The sequence below is a fragment of the Drosophila arizonae genome, chromosome 3 (genome assembly GCF_054131065.1).
Source record: "Drosophila arizonae isolate 15081-1271.41 chromosome 3, UAZ_ARI_1.0, whole genome shotgun sequence".
In the NCBI taxonomy this organism is placed as follows: domain Eukaryota; kingdom Metazoa; phylum Arthropoda; class Insecta; order Diptera; family Drosophilidae; genus Drosophila; species Drosophila arizonae.
The window spans coordinates 6,828,309-6,853,355 of NC_142923.1; the positions used below are offsets into that span (position 1 = coordinate 6,828,309).

At 33.7% G+C, this 25,047-nt stretch overlaps 1 protein-coding gene across 11 annotated transcripts; it reads left to right on the forward strand.

Moving 5' to 3' along the window:
* Positions 1–651: 651 nt before the first annotated feature.
* Syt1 (Synaptotagmin 1) lies at positions 652–24,920 on the forward strand. Of its 11 annotated transcripts, none has more exons than XM_018003728.2 (11): positions 653–799; positions 2,031–2,343; positions 8,166–8,403; positions 8,474–8,733; positions 8,791–8,886; positions 11,454–11,648; positions 11,710–11,886; positions 18,150–18,264; positions 19,945–20,078; positions 22,581–22,811; positions 22,879–24,920. In XM_018003728.2, exons 3-10 carry the CDS (start codon positions 8,184–8,186, stop codon positions 22,785–22,787), a joined length of 1,404 nt encoding a protein of 467 aa, XP_017859217.1. In that variant the 5' UTR covers positions 653–799; positions 2,031–2,343; positions 8,166–8,183; the 3' UTR covers positions 22,788–22,811; positions 22,879–24,920. The 11 variants fall into 11 exon arrangements, with proteins under 11 accessions (XP_017859212.1, XP_017859214.1, XP_017859216.1 ...); XM_018003730.2 differs by having other exon boundaries at positions 18,156–18,264; XM_018003729.2 differs by having other exon boundaries at positions 8,797–8,886.
* The last annotated feature ends 127 nt before the right edge of the window (positions 24,921–25,047 follow it).

Consider the following 25,047-nt stretch of genomic DNA (forward strand, 5'->3'; position numbering starts at 1 on the left):
TGGTGAAAAATTCATTGGACTAAGCATTGTTGTAATAATTCTTCGCAAGATTATTTCAAACAATATTTTAAAGAAATAATCAAAATATTATTGTATATTATTTGTATTCTTATTTAATTATTGCTATTATTATTTTCATTTATTTCTGAAAAATTTTACAATTTAATTATTAGTATTATTATCTTTTTTAACACTTTCTAAAATTCATTTAATTTTAAATTATTTATTTATTATTTTTTTAATTATTTACCCTTTTTTATTTATTCTTTAATTTTTTATTTTATTTATTTATTTATTTTTTTTTAATAAATTTTCTGAATATTTTAAATAAAATATACTACAATATACATATATTTTTATGTTAAAATTTATATATGTTTTTTTAATTTATAAAACAATTTTATATACAATTTTTATACAATATTATATGTAAATTTTTAGTAAGAAGTAGTAAGTGCTTATTTTTGCTATATCATTGTTTCTTATTTATATCATTAGCTTTGAAGTTTCAATACTTTCATCAACTCAAATAACATATTAATGATTTCCAACAGTCAGCTCGCCCATTGCTCGTCAATGTCTACACTCTCTGCAAAAGCTCTGTTGTGCTTTGCTCTGGTCTACAATGGACGCGCCGCCTCAACACAAAATCGATGCCTGACCCGATTCGCTCTCCTGCTGCTGGCAGCTGAACAGCGTTTGTGGGCTTTTTCCTAGCTGCTCCTTGGCTCTGTAGACCAAAACGCGAATGAACATCGACCGTGGAAGTTGACTGCAAGTGAAAAGCGCTGTGCTGAAGGTGAATGAATAGCAAAAAAAAAAAAGAAATAAATTCAACAAGGGCCAAGTGTTTGCACAACCCAACGACAAATAACAGCAACAAAATGTGCCTAAGATAATCCCCCCTCAGAGTGTGCTCAAAATGAAAATATAATTGGAATAATCAAAGTATTTTTTATTGAATGCCTATTGAGTTATTACATAAAACCAAATCCAAGCGAAAGGCCCAAAAAGTGTTGTGCGTGTGCTCAAGTGTGTGTGTGTATCAATTTGTGTGTGTGTGTGTATGTGTGTATGTGTCTTTCTCTCTCACTCTCTTACTCTCGCTCTCTCTCCTTCCACATATATGTGTGTGGCACGCGCTGTGCTAAAAACCAGAACTTTTTTTGTGTATCAGAATTTGTAGCGCTGCCTAAGCGAATTTGGTTTAGCTGAAAATTTGCAATAATAATTCGAAAATTTCACAAAAAGGCACGCAAACAGGAAGTGGTGGCTTATCAGATGAAATTTGTATTGAAAGTGAAAGCGCGTGTGAAGTGCATGGCTTAAATATTGATTTTTCCACACGATTTTACTCATTGTGACCCACTAAGAAAATCCAACTGCTTTTATTAAAATTACTATTCAATTCATATTTGTGGCCAACGAATTGAAAATGTAATGGAATACTTTCAGTAACTTGACAAATGAATATAACCCAAATATTTCGCAAGTTAAAACACTGTGCGCTCGTGTGACAAAAGAAAAGCTCGAAAAAATACAAAGAAAAAAATCGGCTCTAAGAAAATCTCTATCCTGAATTTGCTTTCACCAACGTCTTCGTGCCCAGCAGCAGCAGCAGCGCGAGCAGCAGCAAAAGCGAATTTGTCCTTCCCCTCGAACCATTCACACACACACACATACACAGCCACACATACATTTACAGCATACACTCTCGCACACAGACACCCAGAGAATACAAGCAGTCAGATTCGCTCTATCAATATTTACGCATACCATTGTATTTTTAATATTACGTATACGCGCTCTGCTCCCTCTCTTTCCCGCTCTCTTGCGCTCTCATCCGTTTATCGCTCATGCCGTTTGCATCACGCTAACCGTCTGACGAATATTAAAAAAAAAAAAAAAACCACAACAAAATAACATTACATTAACCACGCGCCGAACAACAAAAAACAATTCGAACCAAATTTCGCAAATGCGTCCTGGAAACTGCTAATCGGCAATCGATAATCGCCAATCGATAACAGAAGTGTTCAAATTACATGTGTGTGACTAGCGCGAAGCAAAGGCCTCACTAGCCAAGCAGCACAACACGCCTTCAGCCCTCACACACACACATCATTCACATGATTCGTCTGCCTGCAGCCCGAGCCTGAGACCGTCTTGAGCCTTCCGCCCTCCTGCCGGATCGACGTGAACACAAATACGCTGCGATCAACGGAACTAACAAACAACAACAGCAACAACTCATATACAACAACTACGTTAACTACTTGTAACAACAAACGATTTCGAGCTGCGCCTAAACTAAATACATTGACAACATTGTCTAACTAAGAGGTAAATATGAAACACGAGTTTAAAAAAAGAATAGCATACTTTTCGAGGCAACAATTTGAGATATTTAAGCCAAAATAATAATTAGGCTAAGCCTGTTTAAATAAAATAAAATAAAATAAAAAAATAATAATAATAATAATTAGACTACAGTAATATAAATTAATTATTACTTGACTTATTTTTAAAGCAATTTCCATTTAAGATATTAATTAAATTAATACGTGATAATTATTACAAACATATATTAATTTTTATATTGCTATGGCTGAGTACGAAAAACTTGTATAAATCTTTATTTTCATATTAATAAAATGTATCGCATTTTTCATATCTATCAACTTCTTCACTCACATTACAAATTTGATGACCATTTAAGCTATTCGCACTCAAGTCAATCCACCTGCCCACAGAGACATTGCCCTTCAGATTATAATAAGCGTCAGCTGAACATAATTAAGCATCTCTTTGAACGCTGCTTTTTTTTAAGTGGCTGAGCGAGCAACATCAAATATGTGCGCACACGAAAAACAACAAATTAGGGAGAAATAAGAAGGGGCGGCAGTCGAAGTTGTAGACGCGAAGCGTTTATTTTATTAGCACGAATTATGGAGCGGAGTTCCCAGGGCAACGCGTATAAAAACCGCACATAATTGCCAATAATGAAGTTGGCGGCGATGTTAAAGCAGACACACGCACACCCACACATACACCCACACACCAATAGAGAGTGACACTTGTATATATAAATTTGTGCGTACTTTTGACCCCTTAAGCTCATGCCAAAAAATTTTGGTTACAACCAACGTGGAAAGTCTATGTGTGTGTGTGTCTGTGTGCAGCTCGCGAAGATAGATGTGCAACGAAATAACGGTATATCGAACGCATTGTATGAAAGCGAAAAGCATAATGATGTGGAAAATTAGATTTCGTTTCGCCATCATCAATGCCTCGTGGGAGACTGTCGCCTAAGCAATCTTAACTTGGTTAGCCGTTCGTCTGGTTTTCTTCTTTCCGTTTCTCATTTTTCGTTTCTTGGCATTTATTTTTTTCTTTTCCTCTTTTTTTTTTGCGCTACTCTACCCACGGCTTTTAGCTTATTTTGTTGCCTTCTCTGGGTTATGTGCGCAGGAAGCGCAGAGAGAGAGAGAGCGTGAGAGTGCGTAGGGGCAGGCAAAACATATGTCTCTCCCTCTCTCTCTCTCACACGAGCCCTCTCTCTGATGAACGCTCTCTTGAAAAGTTTAACCGTTTCCTGCTCAGCGACTGTCAGGCAATGAAGAAGCTTAACAATTAATGGCTGAGTTTGAATGAGGGTCGCCTTCCTGCTTACAGCCCGCGCAGTACGACGCCAGAAAATAAAACACTTAATTCTATTTCTATTACACATTTGTTGTTGTTGTTGTTGCTGTTGTTGCTGTTGCTGTTGCTATTCGAATATTTGACTGCGCTGTGCGTCTGAGCCAGAGCTTAATTTGTTTTGACAGCCTGATTGTCAGTTCCTGACATTCGGCCAGACTGCAATTTGAGTGCCTGTCACTGGGCCACGACAGCAGCTACACTCGTTATCTCTGCCCGCTGCATGTTTTATGAGCTCAATTTATCTTATCGCTAAATGAATTCCGCCCCACTCCAAATGACAACCAATTGTTGCTATTTTTAGACAATTCCGTGCGACCTTCTAGCAGGTGCAAAGCAAACGGACTTAGCCAGAGATTAGAATAGCTTGCGTTAGCAAAAATCGAAATAATTGTAGCAAAAAGCGTGAGATTTGACTAGAGGTTTGGGAAATTGAAGAAGGACTGAAACATCAAGAGCTAAAACATTCAAATGTTAAGGGCAGCTTTAAGTGAATATTAGAAGAGTCAATAGATAAGGGATAACCTAAATAGAATATTAAATTAGAAGACTGATATATTTGCATTCAAAATTGCTTAAATATGGGAGACATATGGATGAGCTTTAAGGTATAGAGAATGACTGATAATGAATAACTAATAACAAATAACTGATAAGGAAGAACAGATAAGGGAGTGCAATATGAAAAAACACTCAGGACGTGTCTATAGATCATATAGATATATTATATAAATGATTTATATCTTAGAACACAGTTCAACTTCTTCTATCTTAGATCTATCTTAGACCTTATACCAGAGCTTAACTTAAAGTCCTCTATACACATACTTCTAGCAAAAGTGAGCTCATTCTTCATTAAATAAAAATCTTTCTATAATGCTCAGTTCAGTTTCCACTCGCTCACTCACTCCCTAATCGACTTTCGAGTGGTTCGTGTGGCATAAATAAATAAAACGCAATTAGGGAAATCACATTATAAAAACCAATTTATTTAATAAAATACAGCACCCAGGATATCAAGCATTTGCGACTTGCGAGCCAAAAGTTTTGTATTTGTTTTGCGACAGTTAAAACTGCGTAGTTTTGCTACCCGAATGGGCCAGACGAATGGGCACCAGGCACATCATAAAAAGCAACTCACACACACACATGCACACCTAGCTGACCTGTGTGCTCAAGGGAGAGAAAGAGAGAGAGAGAAATGGGAAAAGAAAGCGCAAAAGTAGCGCTGGCAAAATGACAAAAAATGTTGTGGCTGCGCTCAAATGTATGCTACAATAAAATGCATGCGTTTGCTTGTAGTTGTGCAGCTGTGCGTGTGTGTGTGCCTGTGGTTGTTTAAGAAAATGTATCTGTTAGTTGCACACACACTCACACACACACACGTCACAGCGACCATAAATTGCCTTTGTTGCCAGTTTTATGACAGCTATTCAGAGTAGTCTCCGCAGCTTCTTGGCCTGTCTTACACGGAAATCGTTATTTAGCTTTTGATTTGCGGCATTAATAAAATATCACGTACCAAATGTGCCAAATTTGCTTAGGCTTTTTATTTCTCTCAGCTTCTTTTTTTCGTGCATTTTTTCGAGTCGATTCCCTTGCCTTTGCATTAATATTTCATAAGTCGAAATTAAGTGGGGCAGGTGCTTGGGTGGCTAAAACGAACAACTTGAAGTGCCACAGCAGCAACAGCTAGCAACAGTCTTCCAGCTAATACGATATTCAACCCTTGTTCTCTATAGCACAATGGAAATTGCATGGGTAATAAACTTAAAAGGGTTTTTTAAATAGATTGGCAGCTGAAAAAATAAAAGTAGAGCTGGCATGGTCCAGCTGCAAGGCAAAGATTTTCAGTTTAAGATATACTCTCAATTTCCATTAACCTGCTTCAACTTGTCTATTCGAAAATCTTTCACTTGCCATTCTCGCACAGCTTCAATCGGAAATCTCATTCAACCTAATTTATTGATGTTCGTTAACCTTTCAATGTGCTCTCAAGGAACTGCTCAAACTCAATTTGCAATTGGAGCTCACTTAGGCCACTTAGCTGGCGTCGCGTCTTAATTTGCTCCACTCACAAGCTTTGCCGCGGGCCAACTTGTCTTTGAGCCTAGCCATTTAAATTTATTGATTTGGCGAAAAGTGTCGTCAATGTTTACTCAAGTGCCTGTGGCTGGATCGCTCGGTGGCGCCACATGCGCCCTGAAGCGACTACAGGGCGTGGTCTGAGCGAGGCACGAGTGTCCTTTAAAGGCCCACACCGAATTTTTGGCAAGTGGAAAATGCGCCCGCTGACCACCCCCCGTCTAACTAGGCCCAAGTCAACATAAGCAGCTGGCATTTGTATTTAAATGCGAGCGCGCATTTGTATTTTACGCATATTTATGAACCAACTTGGTCGAGGCTCTGCGTGGGTGGAATCAATTTGCATTTGTGGCCTGGAGGAGTGCAAAAAGTACGGGGCTTCATATGCTGAGTTTCCCATTACCTTTGACGTCATTTGATGTCCAAACAACCGCAACAGCAGCCCAGTTCAGCTGGCAGCAATCGGCGGTCGCATTCGCATTAAATTACGTATACGACACGATGGCAGAATTTTTTATTTTATTTATTTTTTTTTCCTACTTAGAGCTAACTAGATGCAGCTAAAAATAAGTAAACTATAAATTGGCACAAATAAAATGCGTTTTAAGTGCGAAAGGGCTTCAAGGGTTAAGTCAACTGGAAAATATGTTTTTCCTAGAATTTTCATCTTACCTCAAGTATTTTATAGACAAAAAGGTTCACCTTTGATTTAAGATACTTCAAAGCAAAAATCTTCAAGTGAAATTTCTTTTATTTTTAAATTCATTTTTGTCTGAGTTTGAGTAGATTTGGAACAGGCAGAGAAACAACTTTGAGTCGTAGCAGCTACAAAAAATTTGGAATTAAATTTGTATATACAAAACATTTATATTATTAAAATTGATGAGAGTAATGATTGATAAAAATAAAAATTCATAATAAGAAATTCAACAAATCTAATGAAATTCAAATCATTTTCATATCATGTTTAAAAGTCTCCGCCTTGGCCCTTATGGCGAGCCATTCAATACTTAATTGGCCAATTACTTGCTGTGCGGGCTTTCAGTTACAGCAAGCTGCTTTAGGCAGCTCAATGTTCATCAAAAAACAAAAAGTGACAGCAAGTAATGAGAATAAGGACAGTCGAAGGACCCCGTCTGAAAGGTCAAAGGCAACTGTAACTGCGAGTACACGCCATATGATAAAGAGTCGCAATTGCGTTTAGATTAACCGCGACTCAAGCTGTGTTAGCGCAAATAATATTTCATTAATTAAATATTGAAGCACAATGGAAGAGGAAACAATTATAAGAATCAGAGGCAGAGGGTAAACGCGGTTTTAATACAAATGAATTTAATTAGAAATAAAAATGGAAGCAGTAAAGCGTAATACTTAAATGTATAAGTGTATGTGAGAGGGCTAAGCTGCCTGTGGGTGTGTGTGTGTGTGCGTGTGCGTGGGCGCATTATTATGTCTGTACGTGTGTGTGTGTGTGCGTGCCCTTGGCATGCTATTCATAAGTACTCTTACTTGCTGCGCCAATTGTCGACACCCTCGCGGCATTTCTAGTGCTTCCAAGGATACGCCAAGCGTAAATTGCCAGCGACGTTTGTGGGATTTCTCGACTGAACTTTGTTGTCGCTATTCTTAAACGACGATTGGTAGCGAACAAAATAAAGTTTCTAAAAGAAAAACTTGAGCAATTTTCTTTTCAAAAGTAGTGTAATCACTAAGCTTTTAGTGGGAAAAAATAGCAGAGAAGCCAGAGCAGGGAATATAATTGACGAAGGTTAACTAAGAAAGAAGTCAGATTTAATTTACATAACTGCCAGATCTTTAAGGAACGTAATATATGGGATAACAAAGCCTGGATTATAAATGTTTTTATACTTAATGCAGCATTAGATTACGATCTAGTCGGTAACGAAAAGCAAAGACGAGCAGCAGCATATTTTTTGGATATAATTTACATTTATAATTATAATTTTTATTATTTTAAAATATAAAATCATACGCACCATACAAAAATAAAATGAAATAATATTATCCATATTATATTAATAGTATAATAATAGCCATTAATAATTAATAAATTACCAATAACTATTATGTCATCATTAGGCCAAGCTCTGCAATAGCTTATAATTAATTAAAATATTAAAATCATCTTATCGACGAGAAAAGGGTTTTCAAAGCCAAACCAAATCGATGGGTCTTCCCATCCAATTCGCCAACCATATAGGCAGTTCAAGCTCATGCAGTATATATAATAGCTCTACAAATATTTAATTCGTATTTATAAATATATATTCATAATAAATAATAAGTTGAACAAAAAAGAAACTATCACCACAAACTCAAGCCCATTCTAATCAAATCTCTTAAAATCCAACTATTTCCAGTTATAATCACAGTGCAATATGCCGCCAAATGCAAAATCGGAAACGGAGCCAGAGCCGGCGCCTGTGTCAGGCGCTGAGCCGGCGGCCGAGCTGGAGACGGCCAATCAGAAGCTGGAAGAAACGACACATCACTCCAAGTTTCGGGAACTGGATCAGCAGGAGCAGCAGGCGGCCGAGAGTCAAAGAATTGCACAAGTGGAAACAACAATAGCACCAAAAACAACAACAGAGGCTGAGGGTGAGTTGCAGAGCATAGATCCATTACTATTCCCAAGGTTTGGATATATATTAGAGCTTAATCTGTATAGAAGCTGCTACTACATCCGTGCCGGTTATCAAAAAGATTGAGCATGCTGGCGAAGTAGTCACTGAGGCAATTGCTGAACGCACTGGACTGCCCACATGGGGCGTGGTCGCGATTATAATACTCGTATTCCTCGTCGTCTTTGGTATCATATTTTTCTGTGTGCGCAGATTCCTGAAGAAGCGAAGAACCAAAGATGGTAAGGGTAAGAAGGGTGTCGATATGAAATCGGTACAGTTGTTGGGATCGGCCTACAAGGAGAAAGTAAGTATCTGCAACGCCACCAAATCTTAGTAGTTATTGGGTTCTGGTATGCCATAGGTTCAGCCTGATATGGAGGAACTCACCGAAAATGCCGAAGAAGGCGACGAAGAGGACAAGCAGAGCGAACAGAAGCTGGGGCGTCTCAACTTCAAGGTAAGCCTCGATCCCTAAACGCCGCCCAAAAGCCACTGAACTCGCCACAAATGCAAATGCGAATGGGCTGCAACACGCTGTCAACTAACCCAACTAATCCAATACCAGATCTAGTTACTGTCAATGCACTGTCGTTGTTTAATTGTTTTTTACATACACTGTGAAGGAAACAGCTGTCGAGTAAAGTCAAGTCAAGTCGCGTCAAGTCACGTCAAGTCACGTCAAGTGTTTGCCAGAAATACGTACCTTATGCTGCATACCTTACGCTAATATTTGCCTAACCTAATCACTTGCTCACAACATTTCTAGTATTAATCTGAATGAACGCCAAAGCTGTTTCAATTAATTGACATTTGGCAACTTCTTTGAATATTTCTTTGAGTAATTTTACCAAGAAATATTTGGCATACAAAATTATTTCAAATACTTTATATATTTTAGCTTATTTGAGTGAGATGACATAAACCAAGTTTGTCTGTCGTTATATAGCTTACTTCATATATATGTTAGCTCTAAGCCCTATTTTAATATTTCAATTTCGAATCCGAGCTATAAAACTAATATCTAAATCGAGTCTGAGTCGCTTCATGAGATTTCATTTTATTTTAATTTAAAATCCACACCATAGAGGATCTTAAGCCTACAATTTCATTTCATAACTCTATTCGAGCTATATGGGAGATATACAAATTAAATCGGGTTTTAAATCATTTGACTATGGTATTATGCAGAGCAAATAATAGTTAATCATTTAATACTTTGCGCTCTGCTCGCGAAACCAACAAAAAAAAAAAATTTTTTTACTTACTCTCACTTTGAACAAGAGACGACGGTTCTTTTCGTCTTGTTGTGTTGAGCACCTTCCGTCGTGTGAAACTCTTTTCACGAACATCGTTTAAGGAGCGATACGATTGGCGTTCGTGCAATCAGACACAGTAAATGAGCAACAACTCAAAGTCAAAGCAAACGGTCTTCACATATTCACACACACATACACGTGAATTGAGCTCGGGAGCAGTGTTGCCAGATTAGCTATTTAATAGCATTTTTAGCTATTTTTGAACCCTAAATGCTATGAAAATTTTGAAAATGCTATTAGCTATAAATTTAGCTATTTTACAAACGAATATTTTGAATTTGATTTTAGTATTTAAAGCCAAAAAAAAAAAAAAAAACATTTTTCGATTAAGTCCCAAATTGTACGTAATGATCTGCGCGATACTACCACCACGACTTTATCGTACTTATACTATCAGTTGTGAATTTACACCATCGCTAATTCTTCTTGGCGCGCTTCTTGGCATTAATTGTATGTGATGGATACAAAATATAAGCAGAAATTTCGTGATTCCTGGAAAACACTCACCGAATTTAAGAATTGGATTAAGGAGGATGAGTCAGACAACAGGTGGGCGTATTGTATATACTGCAAATGCAGTGTTTTTGCCAAATTGCACGATATTAAAATGCATGCCGCGACAAAAAAACATAAAACTGCGGTTGGCGCCTTTGGGCAAAAAATTTAAACATTTTCCATGATTCCATTTAAACATGATTCCAGTTAATCAAAAATATAATTCTGATGATGATTTGGATGTGGACCAAATTGTAACATTATTAAATAACATTTAAAAATAAAAGGTTTCAGCTATTTTGTAAGCTATTTTAAAATTTGTTTAGCTATTTTCAGCTATTTTTTAGAGACGATTTTGCTATTTTTATGTCTCAAAACCTGGCAACACTGCTCGGGAGCGCAAGCACACCAACACATATACAAAACTCATCAGAACAGTCGGCGTACAGCCACAACGAAATGAAACAAAAACAAAACGGCTACGAGCCGATCGCGAACGAACTCGTTGCACTCGCCGATGCCATCGGCTGCTCTCTGAGTTTTTTCTTAGAGTATGTATAAAAGAGACCTACATATTTGCAGATATCGTGAAACGGTCGACAGGGATTTGTGAGCTGTAGTAATATGTAATAATAATAATATGTATAGTGAGCAGCAAGCGCAGTAAGGAAAGCTCACATAAGGAGAGAGCAAGAGAGTAAGCAGTGCCAGCACAGGGAGAGCGGCACTCTAGCCCTTGCGGTGCCATCTTTAAATGCTGGTATTTTTGTGAGAGCATTTAATGCTGGAAGTGTAATAGTTGGAAGTCGCTCTCTGTGCTCTGTGCTCGCTCTACTTACGCTTGCTCTCCGTAATGCACTTAGTGAATAAACGCAGTGTGCAATCGAAGCTCGAGGCGATCGGATGGTGCTGTGACTTCTGTTGCTTTCGCAAAGTTTGATGCTCTATATTAAATTTTTTTTTTATTAACAACAAATGCAAAAGTATTTAAAATAATATTGTATGCCATCGAAGCAAATTGAAACATAGAAAATCTGCCAATAAAATACACAAAATTAGAATGCAGCACACAAAAGTCCATAACACATTTAATCCAACTGAAAATTTTAAATTATTGTAACCTGTCAACTAATATCGTTTATTCCATCTCTTTCTTGCTTATGGGAACGAATACCGCGCTTGCGGCTATTATTCTATAACCTATGTATTGCAGCTTGAATACGATTTCAACTCGAATAGCTTGGCCGTCACCGTTATACAGGCCGAAGAGCTGCCCGCCCTGGATATGGGCGGCACCTCAGATCCCTATGTGAAGGTATATCTGCTGCCCGACAAGAAGAAGAAGTTCGAGACAAAGGTGCACCGCAAAACCTTGAGTCCCGTCTTCAACGAGACATTCACCTTTAAGGTAAGCCTGACTATAATGAATTCAATAAAGTTCGCCCATCTCACTTGGCGTCTGCATGCAGAGTTTACCCTATGCCGATGCCATGAACAAGACCCTCGTATTTGCTATATTTGACTTTGATCGCTTCTCGAAACACGACCAAATCGGCGAGGTGAAGGTGCCACTGTGTACCATCGACTTGGCACAGACCATTGAGGAATGGCGCGACCTGATCAGCGTTGAGGGTGAAGGTGGACAGGTATGTAGAGAGTGGCCCATGGCAGCTTTATTGAATATCACAAATATCTATGTATATGTATACAAACATATATACATTTCGATCAGTTATTTAAGTTTTACTTTTGGTTCTTTTCATCTGGGGGTAAGGGCGGCTTATCCCTGGTGTTTACAATTCTGTATGTATATGTACTTAAAGAACTAAATGTGCCTCTAAGTGTGATTTATTTAGTTTTAATTGATTTGATTTCACTTTGGATCAATCAAACAAACAACAACTACAGCTACAACAACTACAAGTACAACAACAAATAACTGTTGCTTATCATTTTGATTTCGATATTTGGGTTTGTTTAAGTTATCCCACAGAACAAGCCACAAACTACAGTAAACCAAACAGAAAAAACAGTAAACAGTAAACTTAAAGCGTGTGAATTTGTTGACCTATGTAATCTAGACAGAGTATACAGAGTACTATTATCTGAGCTACCTTAACAAAAACAAACCTTAATCAAAATTGTGTTTTGTGTGTATGTAATTCGCAAATATAACATAAAAACCCGCCACAACAGAGACTAAGTTTACTAATTGTATTTTGAAACAAACTAAAAATAAATGTGTATAAATGTGTGTCGGCTCCAGTTATGTATTTAGCATCCCAGCTCCATTCAATGTCCTCGAAAGTACAACAGAAACAATTTACAAAGACAACCACAACATGAACAAAGTAAATACATTAAATGACAGACAGCAAAGTTCAAAAGTTTTTTCTCAACTTACTCTTCACACACCCAGTTCAAAATGCAAATCTAAATAACAACTCAATTTAAAATTCAAAAGTATATGCATACATATATCTATCTCTCAATATATACATATATCTATAACAGTTGTAATGCTCCATTAAACCCAATAACAAAACCAACAACAATAACAAAAGACAAACATGGAAAACAAAGCTACGTTAATTTTTGATCAACTTGAAGTTTCATGCGGACAAAGTTGATCAAAGATTATGAAAACAAATAAATAAAATACTCAATTTGATTTGTTTGCACATCATTTTGAAAACTTTTTGATTTTCCTTTATGAAAAAAAAAATCAAAAACAAAACAAATTTAATCAATAACACACACAAAGTACAAATTACTACTACTACTACAACTGAAATAAAAAACTCTTCAATTTCTCTTTCTCCAATTCCCCCGTCAACAAATTGTTTTCAATACATACATAAATATATTACAAATATAAAACTATTGTTTTCTTGAACTTTTGTAGAAGGTAAATACAATCAAAAAATACTAAAAAGTTTTAAAAGAAACAAATACCCAAAAACCAAATACACCCACTATGCATACCAAAACTTGTTTAGTTTTTCCTTCATTTGTTTTCTTTATCCTATATAACTTGCTCTGTCTCTTTGGTCTGTCGCTCTCATATACAATAACAACAACAACAAGAAACACACTCCAACAAATATATATCATAATAAAATAACAATTTGGATGCATCGAACTACACACACACACACACACACACACCTCTATATAGATACACTCCCTCTATACACTCTGAATACTTGTATTATATAAATATATTCTATATCCAAGATAATCTTAATCTTACTCAAATATATCCAACTAAGTACTTAAGAGAGTTTGTTGCGCATTGTTCTACAAATTTCTCGTGTTATGTCTGCATATTTTCTCGCATCATTAATATTGTAGCTGAATTGTTTTATAAGTCTAACAAATTGTTAATATCAACTTGCAAATGCAAATAATTACACTGCAATATTATTTTGTTGAGAGAATTTGTGGCATAATCACTAAGAAAAATAGCATGGTCTGCGAAATAATACTTATATATCTGTATATAAAATCTGTGGAAATCTCTATAACTAATACAGACGAAATGCTAGTAAAAATGCCTTAAGCTCTGTCATACACTTTCCACTCAACATTGCACACCTTTCCCCCTGTCTGCTAAATACACAAATTTTCCCTTTCTATTTGCACTGTGATTTGAACTATTTAAATCCCCGCCCCTAAGTAAAATCCGCTGAATATTTGCATTTAAGTAGCCTTTAACTTCTGCACCCAACAACAAAAACTCACCTATCTATTAAGATTTGATACTAAGAAGAAAAAAACCCCGCGAATAAACACTAAAAAACTGACACACTTACATACCAAAACTGAACCACATAAGAAGCCCTGAGAATGAAAAAATAAATGAATAGACAACATTATAAAATTATTCGGTAAGCCGGATATTATATACAGTTGCAGAAAAAATATATGAATATCGAAAGGAATAAAGAAATAGGTTGGAATATAAAATATACAAAAGAATAATAAATGACGAGATCATATTGATAATATATTGAAGTATATCAATATATAGATAAATTGTAGGAATAATGAATAGCCGCATGTCCATCTAGTGCATTTATGTATATCAAGGAATTTTGTTTATTTATAAGCTTCATTTGTGAAGGGTCTTCCAAATGTAGACTTCTCAAGATTTTCACGTTTCTGTAAGCTTGGCAACTGTCAAGACTATCAATTGTTCGTTTGCTTCGCCAGCTTATAGACTTCCTTACAGGCTGTTGATAGACAAATTATAGTTTGTTTTCAGACTATACATTGTCTATTTACTGAGAACCTAGTAATGGCTTAGCTTCTGCTGTACTATAATCTACATATAACCCCTCTAGGCTACTAGTGGCCTAGCCTTTGGTCTAACGATGCTCTAATTACAGCCTATCCTTAAACCATTAACTATCTATACTACTATAATATAGATTGCTACTACAATCTGCACACCGGTCTTTCCTTCAACTTCATAATATATTTACTGCAATCGTATAAACACGTTAAAAAAAAAAAAAAAAAAAAAAAAGACGAAGAAGAACAATATATGTTTAGCAACTGAAACACAATCTTACATCAAACACATAAATATATATATAAATAAAAAATAAAAACAAAATTATTTCAGCTGCATGTTTTTGCTTACGAACTATAATCTTCCGACTATATACTCTACTTAAGACATTTATGCCACCTATATTAGTGCGCTACACAAACTTTTTGACTATATTCAACACAAGCAAGCTGAACTCACACCTGTAAACACGCACACACACACACACATACTTAAACCCTGACACGCAGACACAACTCAAGCAACTTGTACACTGAAACAAATTCGTTGAAGCAATACATTTACCATTTTTGATTTAAAAACAATTTGCCAACTTATTGAAATTTTAATGGAACTGCAATTGAAAAATCTTTAATATGCTCTTCATTTCTCTCTTTAATTATTTTTAAACGTATCGCTAAAAAAAAAAATAAAAACAATAAAACCAAAATCAATCAACAACCAAAAATAATCTATACAACTCGACTCAAAATTCACCAAAAATTGAAACAAAAATCTTTGAAATCAAATTCAATATCCAAAACTCTACTTTACTCGAACTCGAAATTTGACTCATATCGAATAACAACATCTGGAAAACCCAATGAAATGCCTTGAACGAACATGTAAGTATCGAAACTCTCCTTGGGAGAGAAACTTCATAATTATCGTTATTTGCTTTGGTTGTTGTCCTCATAAATGTGTTCAAGTTATTTTCGTTGTGTTTGTGTTTTGTTCCGTTACAAAAAAAAAAAAAAAAAAAAAAAATTTTAAACAAAATTAAATTTAATGCAAAATGAAATTGTTATTAAAAAACTTAAAAAATACGTGAACAAATTTTGTTTTCATTAAGGTAAATGTTAAAATGCTTCTTTCGTATTTTGATTAATAGACTAAATTGTATTTTATGTTCTTCTATCGCTGTCTCGCCCGATAAATGTATAATGCAATTATATATATCTACATATATATATATATATACATATATTAAAATATATTTATGATTTGCGAATTGTTTGTGTGCTGTAATGTTTAAGCAGAGCTTCGATGACAGTCAGAAACAAATATATATATAAAACAAATGATCAACAAGTTTTAATTAATTACCTTTATTTTGATTTATTTGAAAGTTATTCAATTTCTTACTTTTCTATATATTTTGCTTATGATTTGTTTTTATTATGGTCAGCATAAACATAATTCACCATTCAACATTCGACATAATAAAGTCTTGAGACATTTTGAAAGCCCATGCAAAGTCAAAACTTTCAATTCAAAAACTCAAATTCTAAACTCAAACCAAAGTAGCGGTAAGTGACTACTCGAAAAAAAAAACTCTCTCACTCTCTCTTTCTCTCTATATCTCTCTATATATAAATATATATATATATATTACTGTTCCTCTCTCTCTCTCTATCTCACTCTGTTAATATATAACGCTCGCTCGTTCGCTCGCTCGCTCTCTATATAAATTAATTTACTTTTAAACTTAAAATATTCAAAAAACACACTTAGTTACAAAAATTTAAAAACCAAATAAAAAAACAACAATTATTTCACAACAAAATCCCAGGTTAGTTTGTACAAATTGCTTTGGCTTTGGAGAACTGAATTGAAGCAATTGGCAATTGATTAGAGTCTCTGTCCAATGAGAAAACGAAATCCAGTTCGTAAATCGCAAATCGAAAATCGAAAACTGAAAATCGATACCCAAACAAATGCAAATGGTTCCAACCAACTCAGGGTTTATATACAATATTATTAAAGTATTATACTTAGATAATGCTAGACATCATCATTTTGTTATCTCTCAATTGTAATATATTTATATAACTATAATTACTCTGTGATGCCTTTCATGTACATAGACATAAATAATATTCACTTACTTTAGCTCGTTCTAATCTCTCGCTCGCTCTCTTTCTATATATATTATATAAATTTGTTTTTTTTTTTTTTCCTAAATACTAACTACATTTTTTGAAGGCGCCTGAGGCCCGTCAGTTATCCAAAACGAAACGTAGCCAAACTGTACATATAATACGAATTGGCTGTCTTGAACCCCTCTCACTCTCTCTCTCTCTCTTTGTCTGTCTCTCTCACATATTCGTTTCGCTTCTTATATTAAAAATATTGACAATAAAAAAACTCCGTTTTGCTTTTTGCGCCGTTGGTTTTGAGCTGGGTTAATTGATATACAGTTTGTCTATAAGCATTATGACTCGTGCGTAAGTTTTGTGTCTTTGACCAGTAAATAGCAACAACAACAATATACATTCAAATATATAAGTAAACCAAAAACTCCGTACAAAAACAACTACAACAAACAACTAAACAACAACAAAAACTACAAAGAGTTAAACAAATAACACGCAAACAAAAGTAAATAAGTTTGTTTTATTTGTTCAGGTTAAGTTCATAATCAATTTTCAGTTCTACTCACATACATATACATGCTACTATACACTATATATACACCATATATCGTGTATATACAAGTGTGCATATATACATACATATACTTTAACAAATCGAAGCTCTAAGACGTGCAGTAATTGTATTTCCATGTACTTATTTGTGACGTTTTCGTTTTGTGTCAATATTAAAATATAAATCAAATTAATGTAACACTATTGTTTAAATATGTACTTAAAAAATAACTAAATTAACTGTATACGAGTACTAGGTGTCTCCCCGAATTGTCCCTGTTTGGCTATATGCGGATATATGTATCTGTTTTAGTTAATATGCAAACAGTACAATAATACATATACTAACTGTTTGTCTGCAATCCTCTTATATTCTATTCGTTTATCGTATTCGAATATCGTAATTACATGTTAATTGATAATTCAAGCGGACTATGTTAATTTATATTTTTATTTATTTTCTGAAAAGCTTTACAGCTAAGCTTTGATATTTCAACAAGAAATTGATGGCAAATCGATTTTTGTTATAAATAAATAAAGAAACTAAATGCATTTATATTTCTGAATTATTTAAGCACCTTCAATATGAATTTCTATTGCTTTCTCATCCCTGAACAAGGGCTGAAAATATTCTTTAAATATAATTCGATAAGCTCCATAATAGAGCTCATCAATGAATATCGCTTAAAGAGCTTCTTCAGTACATACCGTGCAGTCCTTGTGCCCGTCTCGAATTGAAAACCTAGTAAATATATATATTTATATGTATTCGTATCTAAATCGTGTTAAATGTAACCCAACAATTTTCTTAGACCTTATGTAAAGTGTTCAATGTTGTGAACCCGAATCTCGTATCTGAACCAATATCACTAATCCATAAAAACAATTTCGTTTTCTTAACTCTTTTCTGTCGCACAACAAACAGGAAAAGCTTGGTGACATCTGCTTCTCGCTGCGCTATGTGCCGACCGCCGGCAAGCTAACGGTTGTCATTCTCGAGGCCAAGAACTTGAAGAAGATGGACGTCGGTGGATTGTCTGGTAATATGGCGTGCTACCAAAGCGTTGTCCAAATGCAAACGGCGATTCCCCCATTTGAATCGCTGACAATTTTGGCAACGCTTCAGTGTCTATTTAAATATCTATCTCCCGTATATCTATATCTATGTGTATATCTATATTTGTATAACCAGTTTCATTTTCAGTTTTGGTATTTGCTTTGTTTCTGATCTGATTTGAGTAATTATCTTCATTTTGGTTTCGTGTCAAGATCAAATGATGAAATGCAAACGCCAAGGCAACGTTTGCATCGAGCAAAATATTCAATATCCAATGTTTTTTTCTACCCAATAATTTTTTTTTTTTTTTTTTTTGTCAATTCGCAATATTCGATTTTTCAACTAACTTTTAGCGCAAATTTTCGACTTGCATAATATTTTTATATAATACTCTTCTCTCTCTATCTCTCTATTTGTCTCTAAGTCTTAAGTAATATTTTGCGTACGCTAAAAATAAATAAATAAATATCATTTAATACCAATCAATGGATATATTTTCGTTCGGCAACGTTCCCATCACCCAAAAATACTGCACTTTTTTTTAATAACAAAATAAATATAAAAAAAAAAAGTATATAATGCTTAATTCGAACGGCTATTGCTATCAGAGATTAGCGGTACATTTAAATTCGCTTGCTTCTAGCTTCACTTTTGCATGTTATTTAATAACTACTCAATCAACATCAATTGAAATTCAAACACTCGCATTCAATATTTCGGAACTCCTCTACCTAGAGGGGAACCAAACGCAAACGTTGCCGCCGAATATATCCAAAAACCAAAAGAAACTTCCTTTAATGAAGGAAGTTTTCAAGTTCTTCTAGGCTTTTACAAACAACAGAACATTTTCCAAGTATGTTTTTGAAGAAGCAATTGACATTCTTTCCATGCTCTAATGATATTCGATCTGAAATTCTGAAATATGATGAGACTATCTAACTTTAATAACCATATATTTTCGTATCTTATGATTTCGTTGTTGTTCGCCTTGAGTTTCAAGTGTTTAAATGTTCCAAAATATTATCGTTAAACTAATTAACTAAATCTTTCAATAAATATATATATATATATATATGTATATTTGATTTTTAATAATTCTTTTCATGAGCAGGCAAACGAAAGTGGAAACAAATCTGCAAATAGCAATAATTATCGATAAACGCTAAACGATCAACGATCAACGCTTCGTGTCAATTCTATTTTCATGGGCTCTTTGTAAATCTTGCGATTTTCCATATGTTGATACGTTTCAATGCGATGAAACCTTAAATGCTAAACCCAAAGCATATAAGACTTTATTAACTTTCTAAGTTCTATAGTTACATAAACATATTTGCCACACATCCCTCTATGGGATTGGCCTTTATTTTACCCAAAACGTTTCTGCTTTCATTTGTTCTGGTCATTAAATCGTTTTTCCTTTTTCTTTTTATTGACGTAAAATTTATTCACTAATCTTATAATCGATAATATATATACATATATGTTATTATTATGAATCCAAGTACCGTTTTTCGTTATATGTGTGTGTAAACTGTCAAAACAAACAAAACAAAAAAAAAATTTAAAAACAAAAATCTGCTCATCAACTTCAAACTTTTACTTTATTATTATAAAAGAAAACGTTTTCTTTTTCTTTCTTTCAATTTTTTCTATTTTATAGATCCATATGTGAAAATTGCAATCATGCAAAATGGCAAACGTTTGAAAAAGAAGAAGACAAGTATCAAAAAATGCACCCTCAACCCTTACTATAATGAGTCGTTCTCATTTGAAGTACCATTTGAACAAATACAAGTATGCGAGAATGTATTATACTATCCTATAAAAACCTACTACTACTACTACTACCACTACTACTACTACTACTACTACTACTACTACTACTACTATTACTCTACTACCAATACTACTACTACTTACTATCTACTGTCAACTGTACTTGAAAGCTGTCCCTTTCTGAACTATCAACCAACAACAAAACAAGTTTCAGTCTACAAACCCGCCTTCCAAACTCAAACCACACACTTAGCCCTTATTCGTGCAATTTGTTGTTGTTAATATAACTATCTTTATATATACATATATATTATGTACATTAAATTTATTGAATACTCGTATTCTAACGCCGAACTCTTGAAACAAATTGTTTAACCAAAAACAAACAAACTACCAAATTACTTTCGTACTGCCCAGAAAAACCTCCAAAAACCCTCCAAGTTATCTAAATGTTATATGTGTGCCCCACCCATCAAACAATATATATATTGTATAACTTAACCGAAAACGTATTCAATGTTCAATGTTGTATTTAACCAAAAAAAAAAAAAAAAAAAAAATTACACACTTTTTGCTTTATATTTTGTGTTCCAATATGTATATTTCGCTCAACGACTGCCACGCCCACATGCCGGCTGTAAATAATAACAATTAAGATGCTGAGCGCAGCAAGTTGTTTGCGAATATGAAAACAAAAATATTTAAAACTTGCCCTGATTTGCTTTTATGTTTCGTAGTTGATTGAAAAATTAAGTGAAAATATTTTTAAAATAATTTTTAATTTTATTGCTTAGCTCTCTGACTCTGATTCTGATTTGGTTTTTCAAACTATCTATCTATATATATATATATTTATATATGTTCTTTGTTGATTTTGACACAGACAATGACAATTTGTTGTGATAGGTTTAGGTTTTGTTGCGCTTCGTAGTTAAAACTACACAAGAATTTGAGATACACCTCAGAGAACACAACACACAAAACGTAAAATGTAGCTAAAGATTCAGATAAAAGCAGCGAGCAGTAGTGCCGTTCGCTCTTGCTCGCACTCTCTATCTCTATCTGTTTCTCTTTCTCACTCTCTCTATAATTCTCTGTCGCGATAATTGAGGTTAAACACACTCACTCTTTAACTACAAAAAGAAACTACAAAGAAAAACCTATAAACTACCTACTACTACTCTTTCCATAATACAAACTATCGCAAACTATCGCAAACTATCGTCAGCGGCGTCAATAATGCACCACAATATGGGTACATTATTTTGACACTGTCTTCTGATTTGAATATCGAATAAACCAATCGCACCACCAACCACCAACAACAACAACAACCAACCAACCACCAACCACTCAAACTACAGTACTACTACAATACAAGAAATACAGTACAAGCTTAAGCATATCTATATATACTCTGTATATATACTATATGAGAACACCAAAGAGAAGTATAGCGTATCAACATAACATAACATGCCACATTCCAAACAACGTTGAAAACCAAACATATCTCAAGAACTTCGGCTGCTAGTCCAAGACCTGCCCCCCAATGCGCCCCCACTAAACCTGAGTAGCAACACAAAGGAAACTTTTGCATTCTGACTAGGAAAATATGTACGACAAATGGGATTGAATATTATACATTTTCGTTTACACGTATTTAATGAACATTTTTCTTTTTGCTTCAGCTTAAATGTTGACAAAATGTTGTATATAGCTATATATCAAATAAAAAGTAATTTGTTCATTAGCCCAGGTTAAAGAGAGGCGAACTATATCTATAAACATTTCTCTATAAGATCATTACACCAGCAAATAAGAGGAAAACTCATACGCTTTTCACTTCAACTAACTCTCTCTCTCTCTCTATCTATCTCTACATTTCATTTTTTTTTAGTTTTTTCATTTTTATTTGAAAGCTTAGTCAAATGCATGCAATGCTTGTTATAACGAAATATAAAATTAAAAAAAAATCCATTCCAAACATGGACCCAGCTTTAATTCATTCACTTTAGAAAATATATTTAATGGCGCTTTTTGTAATGCTTGAAAATATGTCGCCCACCTTTTTAGATAAAACTCCTTTAAAGCTTGTACCCCAACTCTGATGAGACTCTCTCTCTGCTCTGTAAGCTCTACAGACCTGTTTAAGCCCATATAGGGCTGTTCCAGGATTCCCGACCAAAACTCTGCATAACCGTTAACTCATGCACCTTGTTCCAACAGAGCACCCGAATAACTGTAGTTCAACTATGCCTATGTAAAATGCTTCCCAAAAACAACAATAAACAGTTCCCTCCCTCCCCTCAATACCCCAAAATCAAAGAAGGAAATACAGAACACGTTTATCTCTCGGCAAAAAGTTCTACATCCAAAAACATATTTCTATGCTACACGCATAGCAGTTCCATCCCCCCGTTTCAAGTGACCGTTTAGCTGATGAATATTACTGATTGATTATACGTATAAACTAACGCTTTGCTTTTTGCCATTGCCAACGATTTGGAAATTGTTTAGAAAATCTGTCTTGTTGTTACCGTTGTGGATTACGATCGTATTGGCACCTCCGAGCCGATCGGACGCTGTATACTTGGCTGCATGGCCACCGGCACCGAATTGCGTCATTGGTCCGATATGCTGGCCTCGCCACGTCGACCCATTGCACAATGGCACACTCTCAAGGATCCTGAGGAAACTGATGAAATACTGAAGAATATGAAGTAAACGCTACATAGCTGATCGATTCAGGTAAACACCAATGGAAGATCATGTTGTGGTCTACTATCTATAATAGTATTATATATTTTATTTTCAGAATAACAGCACACCTTAGTATCACACATAAAACATATGAAAGAAGCAAACAAATAACCAAAGAGAACTCAAGCAAACCGTCAACATTGAAATCGTATCGGATCATCGGATCATCCAGAACCTCAGTAAAGAAAACCTACAAAAATCAAGAAAAATCCAAACAACAATCAATACAAAATATCGTAGTTAATGCAAAATGTTCTTTTCGTGCAGTTCATACAAATGAGATCAAGGATAAATGATAATACAAAGTGAAACCATTCCATTCCAATAAGAACTAAACGGTTAAGTTCTAACCAAGACATTTTTATGCAAATTTTTGTCCAATAGTAAAAATGTTTATTAAAAGAAATCCATATGAATTAAACTCATTTCATTTCCAATTCGTTTATTGTTGAAACATAAACAAAATATAGTTAAATAAAATTAAAAACAAATTCTACGAGTATGTTGAAAATTGAATTCCAAAGTCTATATACTCAATATATATATAAATATATGTATATTCAAATATTGATTTAATGGTGAAAGGACAAACTAAATTTAATTTTATAAAATTTCATTTTTATTTTAATTGAATGGATAAAATAAACAAAAGCAAACTGTTTAAAACTTATTAGTAAATCAATGAAAATATTAGACATAATAAAAATGAAAATGAAAAAAAATAAAAGAAAATAAACTGTTATGTAAATTATTTATTTATATTTAATTATGGAACATTATGTATTACTATAACTTTGTAAGTAAATAAAATAAATATAATAAAAAAACAACAACAAACATGCCAGACATATTGAGAAAAGAAACCAAAAAAAAAAAAGTAAACTAAATATACTATATTGCGAGTCTATATATAAATATATATATATAATTTATGTATAACCCTTGCATAGACTTATGTTATATATACACAAATCGGCGGAAAAAGCTATATGACGTAAAAAATTCCGACGTATAAGTAGAAAAATAAAAAATTAAAAAAACACACACACACACAATACAAAACAAATAACATCAGCAACATAAAAGCAAATACAACAAAAGTTTAACTTTAAAGCGTGATTTCAATGGAATATATATCATCAGTTAAAACAAATTAATTAACTTATATATCAAACGTTTACTCTAGCTCCTCATTTCAATGAATATTCTTTCAATTTGAAAAACAATTGCTGATTTTGCTTTCAGTTGCATTCTGCTTTATGTCGAACTCTTACGGTTTCTAATACTCTACAATTTTTCGTATTTGATTTATCATAATTTTGGAAAAGCATATTAGATCATAATGAACATATATATTATATATACATACTAAATAAATGATTATTAATATAAAAAATAAAAAATAAAAAAAAAATACAATGTTAAAACAAGAAATATTAAGAACAATAATAGTTATTACTATTTATATATTATATTCAAGCATATATATAACATATATATGTATATATATATGTATGTATATATATATACGTGAAATATAAACAATATACATATATATATATATATATATATAAACCTCTATGATGTTATACCAACTCAATGAACTGGCAGAGAATATGAAACAACTAAAACAAAACTCTTAAATATGCTATAAACAATTTGGTTAATTGCAAGCATATTCCAAAAATTGAGAGCTGGCCATAATTATTATTGATTATTTCCATATTGCAAGTAAATTGAACTATTAAATTAGATGTTTTTGTCCTGTAAAAAAAATTAAAATGAAAATGGTATATATAAAATTATAATAATTATTAAAAAAGTAATTATAATGCGTAGCTGGGGATCGACAAAGTCCCTCACACAGTTTGTAGTTATGTTCACCAAGCCGAAAATTAAAATTAAAATGAAAAATACAAACACACAGCAAATACAATACAGAATACAATACCAAGCAACAAATATTTATGTAATATAATTCATCTAAATTACACAAATAAATAAATAAATAAATGTCTTAAAGACCCCATAAAACAACTCCACGACAACTAACAAAATATTGTTCATAAAAGCCAACCAAAAAAAAAAAAAAAAGAATACTTACTTTGCTTTTCCAAATAATTACTGTAAATTATCAAAACTAAACACAAACGACATAAAACTTACAACAAAAAAAGACAACAACAACAAACTATATATATGAAAAACCAACCAACAAAATACT

Excerpts from the sequence above, each read along its gene's own strand:
- Syt1 (XM_018003723.2), top strand. The coding sequence starts at position 8,184 with ATGCCGCCAAATGCAAAATCGGAAACGGAGCCAGAGCCGGCGCCTGTG. Across the intron at positions 8,887-11,453 it reads TGGGGCGTCTCAACTTCAAG|CTTGAATACGATTTCAACTC; the intron begins GTAAGCCTCGAT and ends TATGTATTGCAG. Across the intron at positions 18,265-19,944 it reads GGACGTCGGTGGATTGTCTG|ATCCATATGTGAAAATTGCA; the intron begins GTAATATGGCGT and ends TCTATTTTATAG.